Source organism: Manis pentadactyla, chromosome 8, assembly GCF_030020395.1.
Source record: "Manis pentadactyla isolate mManPen7 chromosome 8, mManPen7.hap1, whole genome shotgun sequence".
NCBI classification, from domain to species: domain Eukaryota; kingdom Metazoa; phylum Chordata; class Mammalia; order Pholidota; family Manidae; genus Manis; species Manis pentadactyla.
Window position 1 is genome coordinate 140,541,687 of NC_080026.1, and position 22,840 is coordinate 140,564,526.

At 57.7% G+C, this 22,840-nt stretch overlaps 2 protein-coding genes across 7 annotated transcripts; one reads left to right on the top strand and one right to left on the bottom strand.

The window, feature by feature from the left end:
* Positions 1–2,298: 2,298 nt before the first annotated feature.
* PRAP1 (proline rich acidic protein 1) lies at positions 2,299–21,792 on the top strand. Of its 3 annotated transcripts, XM_057506531.1 has the most exons (8): positions 2,299–2,437; positions 15,365–15,529; positions 16,746–16,817; positions 17,105–17,165; positions 19,761–19,827; positions 20,541–20,593; positions 21,337–21,437; positions 21,528–21,792. In XM_057506531.1, exons 2-8 carry the CDS (start codon positions 15,388–15,390, stop codon positions 21,749–21,751), a joined length of 720 nt encoding a protein of 239 aa, XP_057362514.1. In that variant the 5' UTR covers positions 2,299–2,437; positions 15,365–15,387; the 3' UTR covers positions 21,752–21,792. The 3 variants fall into 3 exon arrangements, with proteins under 3 accessions (XP_057362514.1, XP_057362515.1, XP_036785537.2); XM_057506532.1 differs by lacking the exon at positions 17,105–17,165; XM_036929642.2 differs by lacking the exon at positions 16,746–16,817.
* CALY (calcyon neuron specific vesicular protein) lies at positions 2,644–12,806 on the bottom strand. Of its 4 annotated transcripts, none has more exons than XM_036929669.2 (6): positions 12,561–12,804; positions 12,212–12,344; positions 5,770–5,924; positions 4,638–4,751; positions 3,973–4,086; positions 2,644–3,106 (listed from the first exon to the last, which is right to left on the bottom strand). In XM_036929669.2, exons 3-6 carry the CDS (start codon positions 5,902–5,904, stop codon positions 2,795–2,797), a joined length of 675 nt encoding a protein of 224 aa, XP_036785564.2. In that variant the 5' UTR covers positions 5,905–5,924; positions 12,212–12,344; positions 12,561–12,804; the 3' UTR covers positions 2,644–2,794. The 4 variants fall into 4 exon arrangements, with proteins under 4 accessions (XP_036785564.2, XP_036785565.2, XP_036785566.2 ...); XM_036929670.2 differs by having other exon boundaries at positions 12,497–12,804; XM_036929671.2 differs by lacking the exon at positions 12,212–12,344 and having other exon boundaries at positions 12,497–12,806.
* Positions 21,793–22,840: the final 1,048 nt, after the last annotated feature.

A 22,840-nucleotide genomic window follows, 5' to 3' on the forward strand; every position in this document is an offset into this window, starting at 1 on the left:
TAAATTCCTCACTGCAGCCTTGTTTGTATGGCAAACTAGTGTGGACAGCCTAAATGCCCACACGGGGCGGGGTAAATAGGTGCAGCTGCACTCCAGGCTGTGGGGCCTGGAAGGGAAGGACGGTCCCTGTGCTCGCTGTGGGGGAGCAGGTGAACATGGTGTGACAAGGATGCAGTAAGTATTTTTGGCCTTAGTCCCCAGTTCCTGGTGCAGAGCTCCTAAAACCCTTGGAACGTCCTGAGTGACAGGGGTGTCTTCAGTTACCCATAACCACACCTGAGTTTATGCTAATGAGGTGATTCAGGTGGGGCCCCTAGATGGCCTCAGGATGGAGGCTGCTTAGAAAGACCCCAGTGCTTAGAAAGACCTCAGGGAGTGGGCGGGGCCTGGACACTGAGTCCTAAAAGCCAAGAGCAGGGAGATGGGAGAGCTCCCCGGTGGGTGGACCCGTCAGGAAGTGTTCCCTGCCCACACCTCACCCTGTGTCTCGTCCATCTGTGGCCCGGAGCTGTGTCCTTGATAAGAAACTGGTTATCTTGTTAAGTAAGGTGCTTTCCTGAGATCTGTGGGTCGAACTATTGAGTTATTGAACCTGAAGGGGGATTACCCAAGTTTGTAGTCCAGCTGGACAGAAATGCAAGTGGCACAGGGGCCCATACTTGGGAGGGGGTCTGACTTGAGGGGAGTGCCCAGCCTGTGCGGTCTGTGCTGGTCCCAGGTAATTACTGTCAGCACTGACTTGTGGGACATCAATTGGAGAATTAGCCATTGCGCTGTGGGGAAAAAACTTTTCAGGGAAAAATGTGAAGAAGGAGAAATTTTAAAATGCACCTGCATCTGATTGTTTTTGCAAAAAGATACACAGAGAGGCTGAACTAGGACGACTCCTAGTAAGTCTGATTTCTGATCCCCTTCAGGGGGTGGGTGGCTTATCTCAGACAACTTTTGTATAGTTCTGCCTTTTGGAGGACAGGAGGGAGGGGAGAAGAGGGCGGAAGGACGGGAGGGGAGGTGGGGATGCCGGGCACAGCGCACCTGGGGAGCCTCTCCTGACCCAAGTCCCACCCCCCACCTGCAGGGCACTGATGGTTTCCCTCCGTGTCTCCCATCTGGCCACTGAGCAGCGCCAACTGCTCCACTGCCCAGACCCCCAACCTAGTGTGCGTAAAATTGTAATATTTCCATACTATCTCGCCTGGCTTTAGTACAGCTGCATATCAACAGGTGTTCAGACGTGGAAAGAGGTCTGGCTTTAGTGCATTTGCATCATTCCTCAGGGGAGGAGAGAATTCAGCTCCATATCAATGGGTAATTACCTGGGCAAGGAAGGCTTGTCTGTACCAGTGAAGGGAGGGCTGGTTTTGCTTCTGCTGGAGCAGGAAAGGGAGAAACGGCCCTGGACTGAAGTTTGTGAGCAGTAAACGGATTTTAAACTTTATTTCTCCCTTTGACTCATTTCGGTTTTTAGAGGTGTTTTGCCTGGGGATTTCCTCTCCCCAGACTTACACTAGCCAATCAGGTCAGGGTAACTGGGCCCAGCCCTGGTCGGATTCCCTGACACTGAGGGGACCCAAGTCTTGAGGCTCTGCACTGGAGCCAAGAGCGCACCCCCCACCCCACCCACCCGTGTGGGGTGTGGCTGTAGGCCCGCTGCGCACCAGCGCAGGAATCTCCAGTCCGGCCTGGTCTGTCTCCTCCGGCTGTGGGCTCCCCCGGCTCTGTCACCCCCGACCCCCAGCCCTTGGCTCCCTTTAGGCCTGAGCTCACCTCCCACAAGGTGGGATGTCTGGGCCCGGGATTAAAGCCGGCACGGGTGCTGCGGGTCCTGCGGGCCCACCCAGGCGGGGTGGCCTCCGCCTCCGGGAGTTGACGGCGGAGGGGAGGTGGGGCTGGAGGTGCCGGGGTACGGGCTGCTGGGTGGGAGTCGGGGGCGGGTCCGTGGGCCGCTCAGACCTCCCGCATCGCCCCCAGCTCCAAGCTCGGGGGAGAGGGCGAGCTTTCGGGTCCCAACCCCGCAGAGCCACGCGTTCCTGTGGTCGCTCGGTCACTCGGGACCGCAGGCGGCGCGCGGGGGCGCAGGGACAGCAGCGGGCGCCCCCAGGGCAGGGTGCAGGCGCTCGCGCTGGGCCGGGGAGGCCCGTGGGGAGCCGCCCCGCTCCGGAGGGCTGGCGGACGCGGGGAAGTGGGGTGGGCGGCGCTCAGGTTGGACCGCGGGGCCCCGAGGCTCCCGTGGCCGGAGGTGAGCTAATTTCATTGTCTCCAGCCGAGCGACTGACCAGACAGGCCCTGTCCACGCGGGCGGCTCGCACAGCGACCCCTGCCGCCGCCGCCGGCCGGGCGGCGGGAGGCACGACGCGGGCGCCCACCCACCCGGGAGTTGAGGGGCAAGGTCAAGGCCGGCGGGACCAAGAACGCTCAGGAGAAACGGGAGACCCAGGTGATGTGACTCTTTACTCAGAGAACAGCGAGAGAGCTGCGGGCTCTCGGGGCGGGGGCGTCAGCGGGGGCCTGGGAGCGGGAGCACGACCACAGGGCGGGAGGCGCCGGTCGGGGCCGGTCGGGGGCGCCGGGGGGGGGCGCTGCCGGGACGGAGGGCGCAGGCGTGAGGGTGAGCGGGCCGCGGCGGCACGAGACCCCCTGCGCGGGAAGAAAGCCCCGCCCCGCCCCCGCCCCTCCAGGCGCTCAGACCCGGCCCCGGGCCGCACGGAGGGTCGCACCTCTGGCGGGCCGGGCCCGCGCCCCGGAGCGGGGCCTGGACGAGGCACACCTACCCGGGCTGCGGACGCGGAGGCTGTCACTGGAGGGCCGGGGGCGGCGCGCTGCCCACCGCCTTCGGCGCCGCTTCCTTCTCCCCCGCCGCCGAGGGCTTCCCGGGGGGCTCGGTGGCCGTCCCCGCAGCAGCAGCAGCAGCAGCAGCGCCCGCCGGGGTGGGCGCCTTGGGCGCCCCCTTGACGGCGCGGTAGCTCTCCCCCCACGCCGAGGGCGTGTCGGTGCCGTGCTTGCGGCCCAGCGGGTAGGCCCCGATGGCCGCCAGGATGCTGCGGTGGCGCTCGGGGTCCATCTCGGTGTAGTACATCTCCAGGGTCAGCGGGGTGCAGATCTTGTGCTGCGGGAAGGGGCCGGTCAGGGGCGGGGCGCAGAAAGCAGGGCAGTGCGGCCGGGAGGAGGCTAGCCGCAGTCCCCGGGCTCAGGTGTGCAAAGGGGGTGCGTTCTTAGTGACATCGGCCACGACTCGACGCGGGAAGGGCGGCCACCTCTGGGCCCTCCGCCCCGACGCTGTCGAGCAGTTCCGGAACACTGCAGACCATGCCCCTAAATACTTAGTTCTGCCGTGATCTGAAGCCACTAAGGCCGGCCTCCGATTCAGAGCTGGAGGCTCCGGCGAGAGACGGCTGTCTCACCACGAGGGTGGGCGCTGCCGCTTAGGAGTGAAGGGGGGCGGCTGGGGAGCGCGCCCCCTAGCGGACACCGAGGGAATTCCCGGGAGGCAGCGGCGCTACCAGCCGTGCGCGAACCTTGGAAATACTGCCCAGAGTTTGATCGCAGAAACGAGGCGTCAAGGAGCAGCTTCACTACTGAAAATTTAGCTTTGGAAAAGTACACTAAAAATGATTTTTCAATAATAATTTAAGTGTGAAAAAAGAGGATGAGAAAATATTTGCCAAATACGCCGTAATGATTGATGTCATTACATGGAAACGCTCCCACAAGTCAGCAAGGACGAGCGGGAGCCGGCAGGGGGCGCCCCGAGTGCCCGGGTCGCCTCCGTCACCCCCGCGCTGCACCCCCAGGGGAGCCGGGAACACCCCGGTCTGCTCTGGAGCGGCGCGGGGAAGCGGGCGGGGCAGCCCGTCCCCCACGCTTCCACAGGGAGGCCGCCGTGGGACCCTCCCCGGCACTCTGCCCGGAGGTCACTGGAGCACAGTGGCCTCTCCACAGCCCCTCCCCACCAGACCCCGGCTTCCGTCTTACCCGAAGGAGGAAGCCGTCGGGGCAGGTGAACTGGTCGTACCAGATGGCCTTGTACATGATCAGGACGCAGCCCAGGAGCGCCATGGCGAAGGCGATCATCCGCGCCGTGGGCAGCTGTAGGGCCGGGGAAGGAGAGGGACCCAGTGGAGGCAAAGGTGTTGCAGGGGCGGGGAGCCCTGGGGGCGCTGCCCACATAGCTGAGGCTCACTGGCCTTTGTGCGGGGAGCGCTTCCACCACCGAGGCAAAGAGGGTCTGTCTTTCACTGGAAAAACGAAAGGCTTTGGAAATTGTACAGTAACCATGATGAAAGACCTTATTGGTAAGGTTAAGAGCTAAAAAGGACGGCAGGACATGTCTGCCAGACATGCAGAAGTGACTTTCCATGCTAAGCAGCACATGACCCACCCAGAGGTGGGTGGCGGCAGGCGCTGCCCAGAGGGAGCGCTACAGTGGCAGCACTCTCACTGTCATCACCTCACGGCAAGAGGAAGGCTGGGGTGGGGGGTGCAGCTGCGGGTCGGGGGGCATGGAAAGGCTGCCACCCCAGGCACCCCCCTACCTCCGAAAAGGGTGGATCCCTGGGGGACCCAGCCCATCTAGCCCACCTAGCCCGCCCATGGGATGGCCCCCGGGCAGCCCGGGTTGGGGGCAGGGAGGCAGTTACCCTGCGCCCTTCCTCTGGGTGGCTGCAGGCCAGCTTCTGGGCCTCCAGGTCAGGGAACTTCTTCGGCTGTTCCAGGGAAGACAGCTGGTATTCTGTCTGTGTCTTGATGACCACCTGGGAAGAAAGATGACCTGAGGGGGCCCTGTACTGGAAGGGCTTGGAGCAGAGGGTCCTGGGGTCCTGCCTGACAGTATGTGGGTGCTGACTGTCTGCCAGGACTGCCTGGGCTCCAGGGGCTACAAGCTGAGGCCAGGGAAGGTGGATGCTGCAAGCCTGCTGGGGCTGGCCAGACCACGGATGAGCTCCTGTCTGCTGGCTGCCTTTAGCTCAGAGGGTGCCAGCTCTCCCCACCCAGAGCTTCTGGCTCCAGGAGTCTTGAGGCCCCACCACAGGCAGGTGCAGTCCTGTAAGGTACCAAGGGTCAAGGGCTGAGCCTTCCCACAGTGTCCATCGAGGACCAGGTCCAGAACTGCAGGACACGCAGCCAAGGCCCACCCAGGTTGCTGGAGAACTGCTCTTGGCAAACAGGAGCAGCACATGGGGCAATGCCTGGGAGGTGCACCCACCTGCACGGTCCCCGGCCGGTAGCTGACCGGCAGGGCTACAGATAACTGCCAGCACACCTCGGGCTGGGATGACTCAGTGTCACCCTCACTCCAGAGCTCATCTGGGCTCAGGCAGGGCTATGCTGGAGGCTGAGCTCTGCTTCTCCGATTCTTGCTAAAAGCACCCCTGTCACTTCCCCTCCCTGTCACTTGCCCACAACTAGGGTCCTGACCCAAGAGAGAGCATACCCAGCAGTGGAAAGGCAGGAATTTTTCCTTGCTGAGCCCCACCTGGATACTACCTACTGTGGGGTGGGTGCTGTGTGCCAGATGGCATGTGAGTCCCCACAGTTGCCCTGTGGCCAGTTTACCCCCATTTACAGATGAGAAAAGGGTGGCTCTGGGTGACCAGGGAGCTGACTAGGTCACACAGATTACCTGTGGCCCACAGCGGTTTGGGCCCAGATGGCTCTTCCTCTGCTTGCTTTCCCGTATCCCGGAGGCCACATCCAAATAAACCTCACCGCACACCCCTCTGTTCTCCCGGAAGGCTGAGAAGGGCCTCCACGCTGGCCCAGACCCCTCACCTGGTCAGGGAATGGTGGCTGGAGCTGGCTGACATCCAAGGGGCTGATCAGAGGGACGCTGTCCGTGGTAACCCCATCCTGTTCCCCGGGGTCTTTGCCTGGCTTCCCAGAGAAGCTGCAGCCCAGCTTCACCATGGTGGGTGGCGGCCCTTCTCCTGTCCAGAGGCAGACGCAGGGTCAGTACCCACTGGTCACCTAGCAGATGTTCACGCCAGCCAGCTCTGGAGTGAGAGGGTCCTGGGCTGGCCCCGATGTGCCTCACACCGGAGCTGGGGTGGGCCCCCAGGACTCATCCCTGGGTGAGTGGTCCAGCCATGAGCTTCTAGTCCTTCACGCTCCCTAGGCCCCACAGCCGCGCCCCACTGACCACCCCTTCACCACACCAGCAGATCTTCCACCAAGCAACCTGCTCTAGAGGACATTCCAAGGAGCTACTGCAGGCACAGAAAATGGTCCCAGAGAGTGTGGTGGCCAGTCTCAGCAAATCTGAGTTTCAGATAAGGAACGGATAGGGTTTATTAGTGTTGCTGTGTCCCATGTAGTATGTGCAGTACAGGGCATACTTAGACTAAAAAGCCATTTTCTACCTGAAATTCAGATTTAACTGGCATCCAGTGTCTTATCTGGCAACTCTACTGGAGATGCAGGAAGTGACAAAGGCTGCAGAAAGGACCTGGGCTGCACAGGGCAGGGTGATGGTGTGTCCACAGGGGGCTGGAGGAGGCGAGGCTCCCCTGACTAGGGAGGTGCAAATGATTTCACCTTGTGGCTGACCCGTAAGGGAAAAAGAACATAGAAAATGACTTGCAAGCTAAAAAAGTAGAAAAACGAAATGTACTCAATCAGAAGAAAGTTCCTGTATTCACTAAGAAATTGAGTCTGTCGTTAAAACCTTCCAACAAAGAATTCGGTGCTGGGCAGTGTCAGTGAATCCTACTCATTGCTTGAGGAAATAATGCAAATTTCATACAGAACTCTCCCAGAGAAAAGTTCCAGTTCGTGAGGCCAACATAACCTCCATCTCAAAACCTGTCAAGGGCAGTACTGAGACAGGACATCGCCGGCACTCCCACCCACCGACACCAGCGCGAAGAGCCCCAGAAGAAATGCAAGCAAATGGACTCCAGCAAGATGTAAAAATATAACACATCACAAAAGGTTGAGTGTACTCTGGAAACAGAATCTAGCTTAACATCTGAAAAAGTATTCAGTGAGATTCAGCATTTATGCACAATTTAAAAAATCTGTTAGCATATTAAGGGCAGAAGGAAATTTTCTTAATATGATAAAGGTTATTCACAAGAATCCCCATAGCAATCCATATCAGAAGTGACCATTGAAACCTCTGCCTTTAAGTCAGGAAGGAGACAAAAGACCCTTTATGATCAGTTCTGTAAATCATGGTGCTAGAGGTCTTAGCCAAGCTGGAGGGCAGGAAAAAAGTAAGAGATACAGGCCTGGACAAGATTAGGTAATACCCTCATTATTCACAAATCAAATATCTTTTGTGTGGTGAAGATCCAAAAGAAGCTACAGATGAATTATAAGATTGAAAAGTGAGTTTAGTAAGGTTGATGGATTTAAAGTATTCAGAAGTCAATTCTATTCCTATGCATCAGTGACAAAAATTAGAAATAACTTTTTCAAAGTACTAGTTACACAGTATCACAAATATCAAATGCTCAGGAATAGGTCTAACAAGAGCTAAGAAGGCCGTCTCTGTGGAAAGCCATGGAAAACAGTTACAACATTACTAACACAAAGACCTAGGTTCCTTAAATAAATGGGGAAAGATATGATCATGGATTTTGGAAGTTTCATGTTTAAAAATGGCTTTCCCCCAAAAAGGTATCTGTAGAATCAATTAATTCAATCAATAGTCCAACAGGATTTGTGTGAATGTGACAAGCAGTGTAATTTATATGGAGGCAGAGGGGAAGAGAGCTGAGGAAGGATGGTCTGCCAGATGTCCACCTTGTTACACAGGGGTGGAACTGAGGCCATATGGTGGTGCTGCATGGCAGGCAGAGACCCATGTGACATGCCCTACATATGTGGACCATGGATTGTAATAGATATGCTGCTGCAAAGCAGGGGATGGGCACCTCCAGGGAACAGTGGAACAGTCAACGGGCCCCTGCCACACACCACACACAAAAACCTCTAGGTAGATAAACCTAAGTTGGGAAAGCATCTTTGAGATCCTATAGGAGAGATTTTCCTGGCCTCAGGGAGGGTGAGAGTTCTTCAATATGACAAATGGCACTACCCATCAAAGGAAAATTTGATAGAAAGACTACATTAAAATGAAGGACTGCTCGCCCAATTTGAAAAAGACAGATGCACCCCTATGTTTATCACAGCACTACTTACAATAGCCAAGAAATGGAAGCAACCTAAGTGTTCATCAGTAGATGAATGGATAAAGAAGATGTGGTACATATACACAATGGAATATTATTCAGCTATAAGAAGAGGGCAAATCCTACCATTTGCAACAACATGGATGGAGCTAGGGGGTATTATGCTCAGTGAAACAAGCCAGGCGGAGAGAGACAAGTACCAAATGATTTCACTCATCTGTGGAGTATAAGAACAAAGGAAAAACTGAAGGAACAAAACAGCAGCAGACTCACAGAACCCAAGAAAGGACTAACAGTTACCAAAGGGAAAGGGACTGGGGAGGATGGGTGGGAAGGGAGGAAGAAGGGGGGGAAGAAGAAAGGGGGCATTACGATTAGCATGTATAATGTGGGGGGGGGGCACAGGGAGGGCTGTGCAACCCAGAGAAGACAAGTAGTGGTTTTACAGCATCTTACTACGCTGATGGACAGTGACTAATGGGGTATGTGGGGGGTACTTGGTGAAGGGGGGAGTCTAGTAAACATAACGTTCCTCATGTAATTGTAGATTAATGATACCAAAAAAAAAAAATGAAGGACTGCTCATCAAACACATCCTTCACAGAACAGAAACACAAACCAAGACTGGGAGAAGACGTGTGCAGCCCGAACGCAAACACAGGCTTCTTGTGGGTCACTGAGACAAGGTATGTCCAGCCCTAACCTGCACAACTGTGAATGGGACCGTGTTTGCAAATAGGGTCTTTGAAGATGTGATCAAATTAAGATGAGGTTATACTGCATTAGGATGGACCCCAGTCCAAAGACTGACATCCTCATAACAAGGGGGAAATTTGGACAGAGACACACACACAAAGGAGGCCGTAAGGATGGAGGCAGAAGATGGAGGAGTGCAGCTGCAAGCTAAGGAACACCTGGGGCCCCCAGAAACCGGAAGAGGCAGGAATGAGCCTCCCTGAGAATCTCAATGAAGTGAGGCCCTGCTGACACTAATTTCTGGCTTGCCTCCAGCGCGGTTGAGTCTGTTTTAAGCCAACCAGTTGTATTGATTGGATATAGCAGCCCAAGGACGCCAATACAAATATCTAAAATATATTAAGAACATCTCAAGATGATAAAGAAAAACAGACAACCCAACAGGAAAACGGACAAAAGAAGGTTTTAAACGGCCATGAATACTGAAAAGGTGCTCACCCTCATTAGTTCTTGAGGAAGACAAATTAGAACCAGCATGAGGAGCCATGGGGGAGCCCATCAAAATGCAAAAGGTGCCCCTGGGTGAGGTCCACCTGCCTCATCTGCTGATGCTGAGCCTGTGAAGAGCCCTTGCTCCTGTGGACACCCGGCAGAAAGGTGGGCATGCATGATGTGTGCACCCCAGACATCAGCCAGAGTGGGACCAGTACATAAAGGGAGGCGATCCCAACACTGAGCCAAAGGGCGTGAGCAACTCCAGCTCCGTGCAAGAACAGCCCTGGATATCAGGAAAACGTTGGCCCAAAGAAGCCAGGTACAAAGGTAGGCTCAAGACCAAGCGAACACCAGCCCGGCTTTTAGGGACCAGTCACATGTTTAGAGGCCAGCCAATTGCTCCTGTATCTGGAGAGTCTAGCAGTGGTGCCCTTGGGGGCTAGGCTCATGGTACTAGTTCTCACCTAGGTGATGGATGCTTGGGGTTCATGTATGACAAACTGATTTATGTCCTCTTGTGAATATTTGTTATGTTTCATAACAAAAAAGGTTAGTAACAAACGAAAAAACCAACACAGAAAGGTGGCAGAGTCCTCTCCCAGGATGGACCCCAATGTTTGCTAAACAAAGGTGGCCAGGCACTTGGCACCTGAGCCCTGGCTGCCTCCTGCTCCCTTCCTGGGAGGGCTGCTGGGGTGAAGGGCAGCCAGGGGCTGTGGAAGTGGCCTGCCTGCACCCACCCTACAAAGATTGGGGTACCTATGAACCATCAAACTTATGTTCTAGGATGACCTCACCATCCCCAAACGCCTCTCCCTGTAACAGCCCACCAAGCCCCCCACCAGGCAGGAAGGTGATGCTCTCCCAGCCCAGCGGCTAGGCCCCCTGTGCGATCCCCGCCGTTTGGCGGGGCAGAGCAGGAGACCCCGCAGACAGGAGCGCAGGGCAGGTGGGAGGGGGGCGGGCAGGAAGCTGCCGCAGCATGGGTCAAGAAACAGGCCATCCCAATCATGGACACCCCGGGAGCTCCGGGGAGGAGGGTCGTCAGGGCACTGAGCCTAGGCCCTTCTTTGGATGTGCGCGCCTGACCCCGGGCCTTACTGCCCAGCAAGGCACCACACACTACCACCCCTAGGCCAGGGGACTCTTTCTGAGGTGTGTCGGGCCCTGACCCGAGCTCAGCCTGGGTAGGACGCACGGGCACTTCTGCACCTGCCCCAGGTGGGGGGGCAGTCGGTCATTCTTCACGCCGGCCTGCAGACCACGCGCGCTGCGATGCAGAGATGGACAGGGAGCCATCAGAAACATGCAAAGGTCGGGAGAAAACAGGCTCAAAGCGCGGAAGCGGCCGCCGAGGGAGGGAGCGACAGGAGACCGTCGTGCGGCAGCAAGTGCCCAGGGCTTTGGGGGGAGCCTGGCGGCGGCGGGAGAGGTGCGCCACCAGGGGTAGGAGGCTGGGGGCCTTCGGGGCGGAAGCCCTAGCGGCCCGCAGACCCAGCCTGTGGTTAACAGAAGAGAGCGCCGAGGGGCGGCGCAGGGCACCTCACCCTGTACGTCTCGGGCGGGCTGGTGGCCACGCCTGCTGGGAGGCCGAGGGCCGCGGTCTCCCCCTGACCCACTGGAGGCCCCTCCTAATAAGGGGCTCCACCCCTGGGGTCCCTTCGGAGCCAAACGTAAGCCCCAACTCTCAGAGAAACATGAGGTCCACGTTACGTCATCGCGGGTTTCCATGGCAACGGAGAGAGGCCGGCGATGACCGGTCTTCGTGGAGAAAAGGACCCATTCGGGGCCCTGTGGACACTGCATCTGGTTCCAGGCCCCAGGGAGAACGCTGGGCGAGGGGCTGGGCCGCATGTGGAGATCCCATCCCCACTCCCGTCCACCGCCCGCTCCGCCCCGCCACATTCCCTTCTCTGGGAAGGCTGGCCGGGCTTTCGCACGACGGAGTCCGTGGAGTCGGGGTGGGTTGTCCCTAGTCCTCCCCCCGGACCCCGCCCTCCCTCCTGCGCTGTTACTGTGTCTTCTCCAGAGGGTCACTAGATCCCTGCCTGCTATGCGCCCTTGTGTGTGGGCGGGGGGCCGGGGTGGGTGCACATCTCTCCGAAGCTTGGTGAGGGGCCCTGGATGAGCCGAAAGGCTGAGCTGTAAGATGGACTGATGAATGGACAGATGCACGGACGGACGTATGGGTGCCTGGACGGATGGATGGAAGGGGCGAGTCCACGGAAGCCGAAAGCCATCGGAAGCTCGGCTGCAGATCACGTCACAGCTCGCTTCCCCCGCCCCCCGCCGTGCTGCGTCAGTGCGCACAGGCGCGGGCCGGGCACGAGTCCTGCGCACCTCGGGCGTGCGTGTGACTGCGGAGTGCAGGGGGCCTGCTCACCTTGTTGACACCAGGCAGACGCCCCCGCCGCAGCCCCCCGCCCAGGAGCCCTCCCGCCCTTAGCCTTGCAGGTCATGGGTTTGGCTCGGGTTCAAGTACAGGTGGACCGCGGGCGACAGCCCAGCTCTGAGAGGCCCGCATCCTGCCTCAGCTTCCCCGTCACCAGCCAGCCACCTGTGGCTTCGTGTCCACAGCCTGCGGCAGGTGATTCTGGAAAAATGCTCATCTCCCTGCCACGCAGCCCCCCAACCAAGGCCACCCCCTCCATGTCCGCAGGGCTTCTCTGCGCTCTGGTGCGTTCGACGCCTCTTCTCCCTCCGCCTCCCCAATCCGTCGCAGACAGAGCGGAGAGGGTTTTGGAACTGCCACCGCCCCACCTCCCCCACCTTGGGGACGCCCAGCTCCTACTGGCTCCCTCACACCTGCAGGGGTGGAGCTGGCTGTCGGCTAGGGGGCTGCAGTCACAGTGGGGGAGGGGAGTGATGTGCACCGGTTCGACCCCTACCCGAGCTGTTCTGCTCTGCTGAGGACAGGGAATCCGGGCGGCACGTCGAGTCTGGGCAAGGCTGGACACCCACGCCCTTCTGGATGGTCCGGGCAGCGACTCGCCTGGCGGAGCCCCCGACTGTCCGGGAGGCCTGGGGACAGCAGCCTTGCTCCGGTCAGCAAGGACCCCAAAGGAGGACCCTGGCTTGGCCCGGCCGCCAGCCGGTCAGCGGCAGTGTCCACCTCCACCGTCGCACGCGCGCTGCACACCCACTCACACGTACCGCACACCCGCGACACACACCTGCACACCCGCACACTCTGCCCCCCTTGCCCCACTCCACAAGCAGAACGTGGAAATGGCTCACAGGCGGCTCCAGCCGACAGCTGCGGTAGGATGCGGTCGCAGGTCGAAGATGCGGAGGAAGGATGCGGTTCCAGACGCTTCGCAGCGGCGGGGCGGGCCGGGGGAGGGGCTGGCCGGGAGCGAGGCTGCTGTTGCCAGGGAGACTCGGGCTGGGGGAAGGAAGCTCTGCGTCTGCGCGGCACGGAACCCCCCACGTCGGGGCTGCGCGGCTCGCGTCACGCGCGCACACGCTCAGGCGCGCACCTCTCACTACGGGGCCAACCCCTCTGCCTGCTGAGCTTGGCTGCTCCTCGGCGGTGGGTGTTGAGGCCCTCGGACACGACCTTGGTCAGGCGTCCAGCCTTCTGCTGTTGTCCCCCTTGGGCCACTGGGTTCAGGCGCCGTGGGTGTGGCCCCCACTCGCTCGGGGTTGGGCTCCGTGTCCTGTGTCAGCGTCTAAAGGCTCTGGGCTGTCAGCGCTCCTAGGGCAAGCCCGCCCTTCTGGGTCACTGTGAGTCCCAGCGCCTGCCCAGGGCCCAGCATACAAAAGGCACCCAGCAAGCGCTACGAGACCCTGCAGGGCCCGAGACAGCAGCGTGTCCTGGTGGTGTGTCCCTTTGCTGTCCAGCTGTGTGGAAATAGCCTCTTTTACCATTTGCCTGTTGACCAGGTTCTGGGCAGTTTCCAGCTGTCTTTGCTAACAGTGTTGCTGTGCACATTTTTGTGGAGTCTTTGCCAGGACACAGGCTCATATTTCTCCATCAGGAATTCCCACCAGCAGTAAATGAGGCCCCAGTTTCCCACATCCTTACCTGCACTTGTTCCTGTCTTTTTTTATTACAGCCATCTGATGGCTTGTGGTTACTGTAACAAAGTACCACAGTCTGGGCAGCTTAAACAGCAGGAATTTATTTCTCACAGCTCTGGAGGCTAGAAGCCTGATGTTGAGGGTCAGCAGGCTTGGTGCCCTCTGAGGCCTCTTTCCTTGGCGTGCAGATGCCATCTTCTCTGTGTCTTCAGATGGTGGCCCCTCTGCGTGTGCCTGAGTCCTAATCTCTTCTTACAAGGACACCAGTCAGAATGGACTAAGGCCCATCTATATGACCTCGTTTTGCCTTAATTATCTCTTTAAAACAACATATCTCCGAATACAGTCACATTCTAAGGTACTGGGGATTAGGACTTCAACGCACGGATCTTTGGAGGGACAGTTCTGCCGATGACCCCGACTCCCTGAAGGGTGGTCATATCTCACCGTTGTTCGAATCTGCATCCCTAGTAGCTAATGATGATAACACAACTTCATGGGTTTGTTAACCACTTGTATATCTTTGGTGAAAGGTCTATTCAAATGTTCTGAACATTTTTCAACTGGGTTTTCTTATTGAGTTCTAAGAACTTTATATATTCTGGATTCAAGTCTTTTATCAGATATATGATTTGTAAATAGTCTCTCCCTGTGACTTGTCCTTTCACTTTCTTGATGGCATCTTTTGAAGTCCTAAAGTTTCTAACTTTGATGAAGTCCAGTGTATCTATTTTTCCTTTTATGTATTGTTATGGGTCTCAGATCGGGCAAGCCGGAGCAGGAGTAAGGAAACAGGTCCTCACAGAAAAGTAGATTAGAAAAGGGGAGCCTTTATTTTAGCTGGCTGGCATCTGCCAGGGAGCAAGCTCTCCAAGTGCAGCCCCGAGCCCCTGTTACAACATCTTTTTAAGCATTTTTACCGCATCTTGCTTAATTTTTGCTACTTTTCTGCCTTCGCCTAAATTCAGCAAGCTATATTCCTTGTTTAATGCTCTGGGGGCTTAAGCATCCTGTTTTGCCCACTTGCTGCAGGAAACGTGTGGTACTGCTGGTCTCTAATAAAGCGATGTACAGAAGCAAAAATAGCCTGGGGTTAGTTGAACATCCTGTTTCTCATGGGATTTATATCTTTTCCTTTAGTTTCTCAGAAGTCGGTACGTGACTAGGGTCTGGGGCTAACTTTACAGAGAGCTTTGTGTCTTATTTTTATGTCTGAAACTGCTTCAGCCCCTCACAGTATCATGCTTTTGGTATTCTGTTTCCTAACCCAAAGCTATGAAAATTGTATTTTTTTCTTCTACAGGTTTTATAATTTAATTTTTACATTTAAGCCTATGATGCATTTTGCACTAACTTTTGGGTACCATGTAAGTTATAAGTCTAAGTTCTTTTTTTTCCTTTTTTTTTGCATATGGATATCCAATTGTCTCAGCACATTTTTTTTAATATACTAGTTTTTCCATATTGGATGTCACATCTTTGTCAAAAATCAGTTGTCCATATGTGTGTGGGTTTATTTCTGGATCCTTAATTTCATTTCACTGATCCATAGTTCAATCCTTATGTCTATGGCATAACCTTTATGACTCTGGCTTCATAGCAAGTTTCAAAGTAGGGTAGTGTATGTCTTCCAATTTTGTCCATCTGTTTTGCTCTTCTGAGTCCTTTGCATTTTCATATAAATTTTAGGATCAGCTTGTCAGTTTCTACAAAGAATCCTGCTAGGAATCCAATAGGAATTGCATTGAATCTATAGATCAGTTTTTGGAGAATTGCCATCTTACAAAATAGTCTTCCAGTCCATGACAGTGGAATAGTTCTCCATTTATTTAGATCTGTAATTTTTCTCAGCACACATCTTGTGCTTCTTTTGCTAAATTTGTTCCTAAGTATTCTACTTTTTTCAATGCTAATATGAATTAAATTTTTTCCTAATTTCATTTCAAATTGTTCATTGCTAATATATAGAGACAATTGAGTTTTGTATATTGCTCTTGTATCTTGAAATCTTGCACCAGGCTGAGTCACCTCTGGAGCCCTCATGAGGCTGGTTTTGCCGACCTTCACTCTGACCCTTTGGAGGCCCCTCGCATGTGTCTGTGCAAAGTCAGCTCCAGGAGAATCCTGTGCCCAGGCGCTGAGCTCCTCAGTCAGCTGCCACCAGGGGCCGGGGGAACGTGCAGGTGAGAATGGCCCTTCAGCTTTCAGCCAAGCAGTTTTGGGTCTTGTGATTCCCACTCGTCCAACACCAAAAGCAATGGTGTATTTTTTTCCCTGTGTATATGTGTAACAATAACAATATTATATAGAGCAGTAATAGTAGTATAAGTCCATTCAGGTTCCTGGACCCAATTTCAGTGTGTGTAAATATGTGGGAGAGAGTCTTCCCACACATACTTACACCCAAGCAGTTCTCGGACCCGGCAGGGTGTCAGAGAACTCAACTCGATTCTGACACTTTCTGCCTGGAGACAGCACCAGGTTCCCAGGTTAAGGGGTCCGTCCTACAAGACTGCCTCCAGCCCCCACGCCAGACACCCGTTGCAAGCCCCGGGCAGTTACCTTGCTTCTGACCTACTGGCTACAGATAGGAGGCTCCCACGACCTCCCCCTTAGGTTTGATTAATTTGCTAGAGCAACTCACAGAACTCAGGAAAACACTTAGGTTTACCAGTTTAATAAAGGACACCAGTGAACAGGCAGATGAAGAGAGACACAGGGCAAGGTCCCAAATAAAGGAGCTTCTGCCCTTGTGGAGCTTGGCGTCCGGCCTGGTGGCATGGGGAGGCAATCTGGCTCCCCAAGTTTAGAAGGTCTCTCCTACCGAGAGGCAGGCGCATGGAGCAGAGCAGGCAACGCGGGGCGCGAGTGGGAGGGGGCAGGGGAGGAGCAAGGAGGCTCGCAGAGCCCTTCCCCCGGGGTTTTGCAAGAGCTCCTTTGCAGAGTCAGGATTGAGTCAGGCCTCTGGCGATTCAGCCTCCAGCCCTGCCCTTGGGTGGGGTCCAAAAGTCTCTCATTAACATGACAAAACACCTGTTTCACCTTTAAGACTCAAGTGTTTTCAGGAACTGTGGATGAAGACCAAATATACCTGGGAAATGTGTATTTGGTCATAGGAATGACCAAATATGTATTTCTTATAACTTATTTGTGGGTAAAATTGCAATATTCCCAGAATCTCTCGCCTGGCTTTAATGCATCTCCATGTAAAGGGGGTTTTCAGGGGGTGCAGAGGAGTATCCATCTCCACTTATGAGCTTGAGCGAGGACTTATCTGGACTTGGGAGGGTGGGTTGGGGCTTCTTCTGCAGCATGTTTGTGAGAGACACAGGGGAGCAGAAGTGGATGACCGCTTATGAGAAATAAACTATATTTCTCTCTTTGATTTTGGTCTCAAAGGTATTTGCCCAGGATTTCCCCCTCTGGAGTTACATCATTATGTCACAGGTCTGGTGACCCCAGGTCACAAAGGTGAGAGCCTGCAGCACCTGGACACTTCTCTGGTGCTTGCCAGAGCAGGTGGGGGCAGCGCTGGGGTCTTGAGGGGCAGGGCTGTGTTACCTTTTGCTGGTAAGTGATGGGCAGGTCGTGGGCGTGACAGGTGGGGTGGGGGCCGGCTGGGTGGCCCTTGCTCCAGGCAGCACAGTGGGGATCCCTGCCCCTGACCTCTGTCCACACACACCCACATAGGGGCCATAAATCCTGAGAGGCCTAGGTGGGGAGAAGCAGGGCAGCTGTCTGTGTCACTTGCTCCCCAGATCTGGAACTGCAGGACCACAGAGCACCTTCTACACCGAGAAGGGGGCCCAACATGAAGAGGTAATGCCCAAGGCCCTGGAGCCCGGATTCCCTGCCCAAACTGGCAGCCCCAGGCTCAGAGACCAGCCCTGGGGCCTGTGCATCCGCTGCCCAGATATCTCCAGGGGAGGGAGAAGGGGATCCCTGTCCTCAGACCAGCGTTTGTCTGTGATCCAAGGAGTGCCTGGTCCTCCTGGGGAGCATGGGCCTTTGGTGCAGGGCGCCCCCCTGAGCGTCCCGTGAGCTGCCCACCTGGTGTCTGCATCCAGCACCAGCTCTGAGGAATGGCCTTGGGCTCCCCGACCCGACGGTCACCCAGAGAGCCCCTAAAAGCAGAGTGGGGAGGCACCAGGCTCAGAGGAGGCAGGCGAGCAACTGCCCACGAGAGGGGCTCAGCGATGAGACGGAGGCTGCAGGCCAGCAGGCGCTGGGAGCAGGGGGCAGGAGGTGCCCTCAGGGGCACGTCACCCTGGAAGCTGGGGCATGAGCCTAAGGTTAGCACGGGCTCCTGCCAGGCCCTGGGGTCAGAAGTGGTCCTCCTCTTTGTGGGTCCCACACCTCTGCCTCCTGAAGGGGCCTTTCCCTTCCAGCCAGAGCTCTCCCCTAACTCCCTGGCCTGGGAGTTCACCTTGAGACCCTGGCTTGGACCAGAGGCCATCTTCCCTTGTAGAGAGGTGTGCCGCTGGTTGGCTAGGGGGCCTTGGGGTCCTCTTGATGTCCAGAGCCATCCACTTGGAGGGTGGCCTACAAGGGGCTACAGCCAGGCTGCCCCGCCTCATCTTTACATCCCTGCTCCCGGTCCAGCACTGCCCTGTCCTGCAAGGTGCTTTCCCAGGTGTGGTTGGGCAGTGTGGTGGTGAGTGTAGAGTCCAGACAGGTAGCTACGGGTCTGTGGGTAAAACTGTAACATTTCCAGAATATCTCGCCTGTCCTTAGTACATCTGCATATCAATAGGCATTCAGAGGTGGAAAGAATGACGGCTTTAGTGTGTTTGCATCATTCCTCAGGGGTGGAGAGAAGTGCATCTCCGTATCAGTGGGTAATTACCTGGGCACAGAGGGATTATCTGTACCTGAGAGGGGAGGGGAGGGCCGGTTTTGCTGCTGCGGGGGCTGGAGAGAGAGATGGGCCGGACAGCAGTTTTGTTTAAACGGGTTTTAAACTTTATTTCTCCCTTCGACTGATTTCAGTTTTCAGAGGTTATTTTGCCCCAGGATTTCCTCTCCCGGACTTACAGGGTCCTTGGCTCAGCCCTTGCTTGGCACCAGAAATGGTCTCTGTCTGGGAGCAGGTGCCCTGAAGAGGCAGAGTGGCTGAACCAGACCAACACCCTGCCGTCAGGGGCACGCCGCTGCCCTTTGGCTCCCGTGGTGTGCCCGGGTACCCCTAGCCCAGAGTGCTGTGTCACCTGGAGAGGGGCGAAGGTCTCTGGCTGGAATCCAGGGCCACCAGGCAGCTGCCTTCACTGAGGCCCCTGCGGCCTCCCTGTGCCCCGGGGCCTTTCTCAGCCTGCCCCGCCTGCCACCAACAGGCGCAAAAGCCTTTCCCGCAGGGTCTAGGAGAGCTGTGTGCACACAGCTAAACTGAGGTATAGAAAACATGTTGAGTTTATTTGAGCAAAAACCTATTGGACTGGGGCAGCATCCAGTCCCGCAGGTGGAAGTCCCGTAAGACGCCAGCCTTCTGGGTAGACAAGGATGAGGAGGCTGCGGAAGCAAAAGGCTGACTGTAGCCACAGGGATGGCAGGGGTGCCAGGCAGCCGGCCCGGCTGGCGTTGGCCAGGCCATTCCTCAGTGACTGATATATGACTCCGTTTCCAGGAGAGCTGAGGGTACGTTCAAGCTTGTTTTGGTGACTTGGGGCTCAGCACGAGCCACTCCACTCAGGAACTGTTGTCTTGGTCGTACCCATGTGCACGCACACTGCACCCCACAGCCCGCCTCCTGGCTGCTGTTCTCCTGAAGCAGCCTCAGACAGGCCTTCGGGGTCTGTGCCTCCCATCTGTCGGTTGCCGTCCATCCTGTGCAGTCCGTCTCCTGCCTTTGGCCATTGTTCCTTGGACCCCCCTGACCTGCTCTTTCCTGTCAGCCATCCTGGCCTCCCCAGAGGTCAGGCTGAACATGTCCGGGCAGAGAACCCCACCCTACATGCCTCCTGGGCAGCAGTGGCTCTGTGGTCCACCCGTGGCTGTGGGACAGAGTGAGGTTCAGCCTGGCCCACAGGGAGCCCCAATGCACAGCTCTGGGGGTGTGTGGCAGGGAGAGCTCTGAGCTCCGTGTCCCACATCCCCCCAAGCCACTGAGCACAGGGCACTGTGGCCCTGGGAGGTGCCAATGTGTCTGTGCACCAGCCAGCATGGACGCTGGCAGCAAGGTGCGGACAGCAGACCCGCACGCAGCGGCTGCCTGTGGGGGAGTGGTCCCTGGTCCTGGGCAGCCTGGAAGCAGATGTGGGCCTGCGGTGGTTCCTCCTCTCCGTGTGTGCGCGTCCCCATCTGTGGGATGGGGCCACGACGAATCTACCTGTGCCCCTGGCTGGGCACCACGACACATCCAGCAGTCCTCTCTGCGGGTGGCAGCCCGTCTCCCGCCTTTCACTCTCCTTTGGCCCCCAGGCTCCTCCTGGTCACCAGCCTGGCAGCCATGCTGCTGCAGGAAGTGGGCTCAGCGTCCCTGCACCAGGTGGGTGTGGGCTCCCCCCCGCCCCCGCCTGGCCATCAGGGGAGGAGGAGAAAGGGCACCAAGCTGGCTTAGGATGGAGAAGGGGGCACTGGTGTGGTTGCAGGTGCCTGTGGGCACAGGGATAAGGGGGGGGAGTCCTCTGTGTGGTCTGACGGGCAGACCTTGATGCTGAAGTGACCCGGGAGGAGGCGGGCCTCGGTGCTATTCACCTGTGCCGAGCAGGGGGAACATCTGCGCACAGGACTGCTCCATGATGCCCTCTGTGCCCATAACTGATGCCTGGGGTGGTGTCCTCCCCCAGCCTGGTCAAGGCTACTCAGCCCTGCACACCTGGGAGGGACCATGTGAAGGAGCCCCGCCTCTTCCCAGCGAGAGGGGCACAGATGCCTGCTGCTGCCAGGCACTGGGGGCGGCACTGGGGTCACTGTCTTATTGTGTCCCCCTCCCACCCCCTCCCCAATTTGCCTCACAAGGAGGGCTGGGCTCCGAGGAACCGGCCCATCTTCTTCAGGCCACCAAATGGAAGTGCAGGTGTGGCCCCAATGGGCTCCCCAGAAACCCCTTGTCCTCCACTCATTCCCTAGAGGGCCCAGGAGAGCAGGGGTGGGGCAGTCGCAGGGTCCTGGGGCCCTTGGAGCCGTCTCTCTCCAGGCGTCCTCTGCCTTGGGCCCCTGCGGACTGTGCTGAGCCCAACCTGTGACCTCTCTCTCCAGGTGTTCGTCAAGACCAAAGGCAAAGTCGGGCCCCCTGCGCAGGACACTGAGGAGTGAGTGTGCCCAGCAATGCCACCTGCTGCCCCCCTGTCCAGCAGGTCTTGGGCGGCCACAGCGCTCTAGCTAGCATGGAGCCCATGGCACCTTTCAGCAGCTGAGCAGGCCCTGAATCCCCACCCCCCTGGCAGCCTCCAGGGTGGCTCCAGCCCCGGGGCCCACGGCTGCAGAGCCCCCTCCAAGCGTGCCTCTGTCCTGCACCCACATGAGGCAGCCCGGCTGGCTTTCCCCAGGGCCACTACCCTCCAGGCCGAAGGATGCAGCTCCAGTCCCCAGCCCTCACACTCCTTGGCCCCTGCTGACACCTGGAGTGAGACAGCTCCTGCCCAAGCCTGTGGGGTGTGCTGTCGTTCCCACAGAGCGCCCCCTGGCTGGTGCCCTCTGGGGCTGCAGCCAGGGCTGCCTTGGTCCTGGGCCTTCACTCTTAGGGGACACTGCCCAAACGGGGCTCCTGCCTTCCCGGAGCCCCTGCAGCTCAGGGACGTGGCAGGGGTGCCTGGCCCACGGTCTGGGTGCCTGGGCTCCGTGGGTGCGCCTGGTGGTAACTCCTAGGGGAGGGGCAGAGGTGCTTGTCCCAGGGCCCCTGCGGCAGCTGGCAGATACCACCAGACTCATGGGGAGCAGCTTCCCAAGTCTCCCCACGGCCCCCGTCTGCTGGGAGGTGATGGGCACCCTCCTCAGTGGGGGAGCCATGCCTCATGCCAGCAGCGCTGAGGACCTGACCCAGCTGTGCTCACAGGGCCTGGGGGGCCCTAGCGGCGGAGCCTCCGGATGGTGGATGGCTCAGGGGGCAGCTCACTGCACCAGGGCTTGTGGCCGCCACCTGGGAGACCCGGCAAGGTCAGAGGCCAGAGCGGGGAGCTCCTCGGGCTCGGATGGATGAGGCCTCTGGAAGCAACCTGAGGCCACACCTCCTCTCTCTGCCCTTAGGTGCCACAGCCTGGCCGGGGACAGAGGACGCTCTAGGCCGTGTCCCAAGCCCCAGGCAGGGCCCTGAGCCGGACCCTGATGACCGGTACCACCCCTGGCCCGAGGAGGCCCAGGATGAGGCCCAGCCCTGGTCTTGGGTGCTGCCGTCCCGCCAGGAGCTGCAGGGACCAGAGGAGGACCGAGACTACATCTACCACCCCAGGGGCACCTCCTGGGGGCCCTGACCCTCCCCACCCAGAGAAATAAACCCTGCAGAGGCGGAGGCCATGTGTGTCTTCAAGAACAGTGATGGTGGCCCTGGCCTACTCCGTCTGCGAGAAGGGCTGTGTCCTCTTGGGTCCACAATGTCCTCACACAGAGTCCCCAGGACACCACAAGCCTGACCTGTCCCCTTCCAGCATCCACACTGCCCGAATGAGCTGTCCCCTGGGCCGTTCCCTAGTGTCCCCGGATGGGAACAGGGCCAAGGCCAGTCTCAGAAGAGAAACAGACAACAGACCTGCCCTGGGGTCCCTACAGATGGGACTGAGAACAGAAGGGACTTGGAAGGGGGCTGAGTCCAAGGAAGCTCAGACAGGACAAACGGGCAGGTGTTCAGGGGTGCAGGTTATTGGGCACGAATCACCCAAACTCTCCCTCAGCTTTGGGGCTGGTGCCCAGCACTCTCTGAGGTGCGCTGTCCTGCATGCCCTCACGTCCCACCCACAGGTGCAGGGTCTCTGGAGTTACTCTGCATTTTGTGTATGTGCTGAGGTGCATCCCGAGGCAGGCCGGGTGTCTGTGTCCATCGAGCCCTGCATGGAGAGGGGAGCACCTGGTGCTGGAGACAGCACCCCCTGCTCCGACTGAGCCTGCTGTGTGGCCACCAGAGCGAAGGGATGGCCAGGGGCCCCTGGCGTCTGTTCTGGTGTGGCTCTGGGAGCTGTGGGGGGTTTGTCTGGGAGCCCTGCAGCTCCCTCAGGGAATCCAGTGGCCACCCGCGTCCTGAGATGTGCCGTGGCTTACCGGCCTCACCTTGCACCTCCTGCCAGAGCAGGGCTGGGTCATCCTCCTGCTCCCCCTGAGGAGACTGGCCGAGCAGTGAGCTGCTCAAGGTCCTGCCCTAATGGGGTACCAGCCTTGCCACCATGTGCATCACCCGTCATCCTGGGAACAAGGGAGTCATTGCTGTCAGCATGCCCCCGCCCACACCAGACTGAGGAGCAGTGTTTCCAGGGAGTCCCATAGCCCTGCCCAGGTCTCAGGCTGCCCTGAACCCCTCAGCACACACGAGGGCTCACAGCCCCTCCAGGCTGCTCCTCTGCCATGTCAGG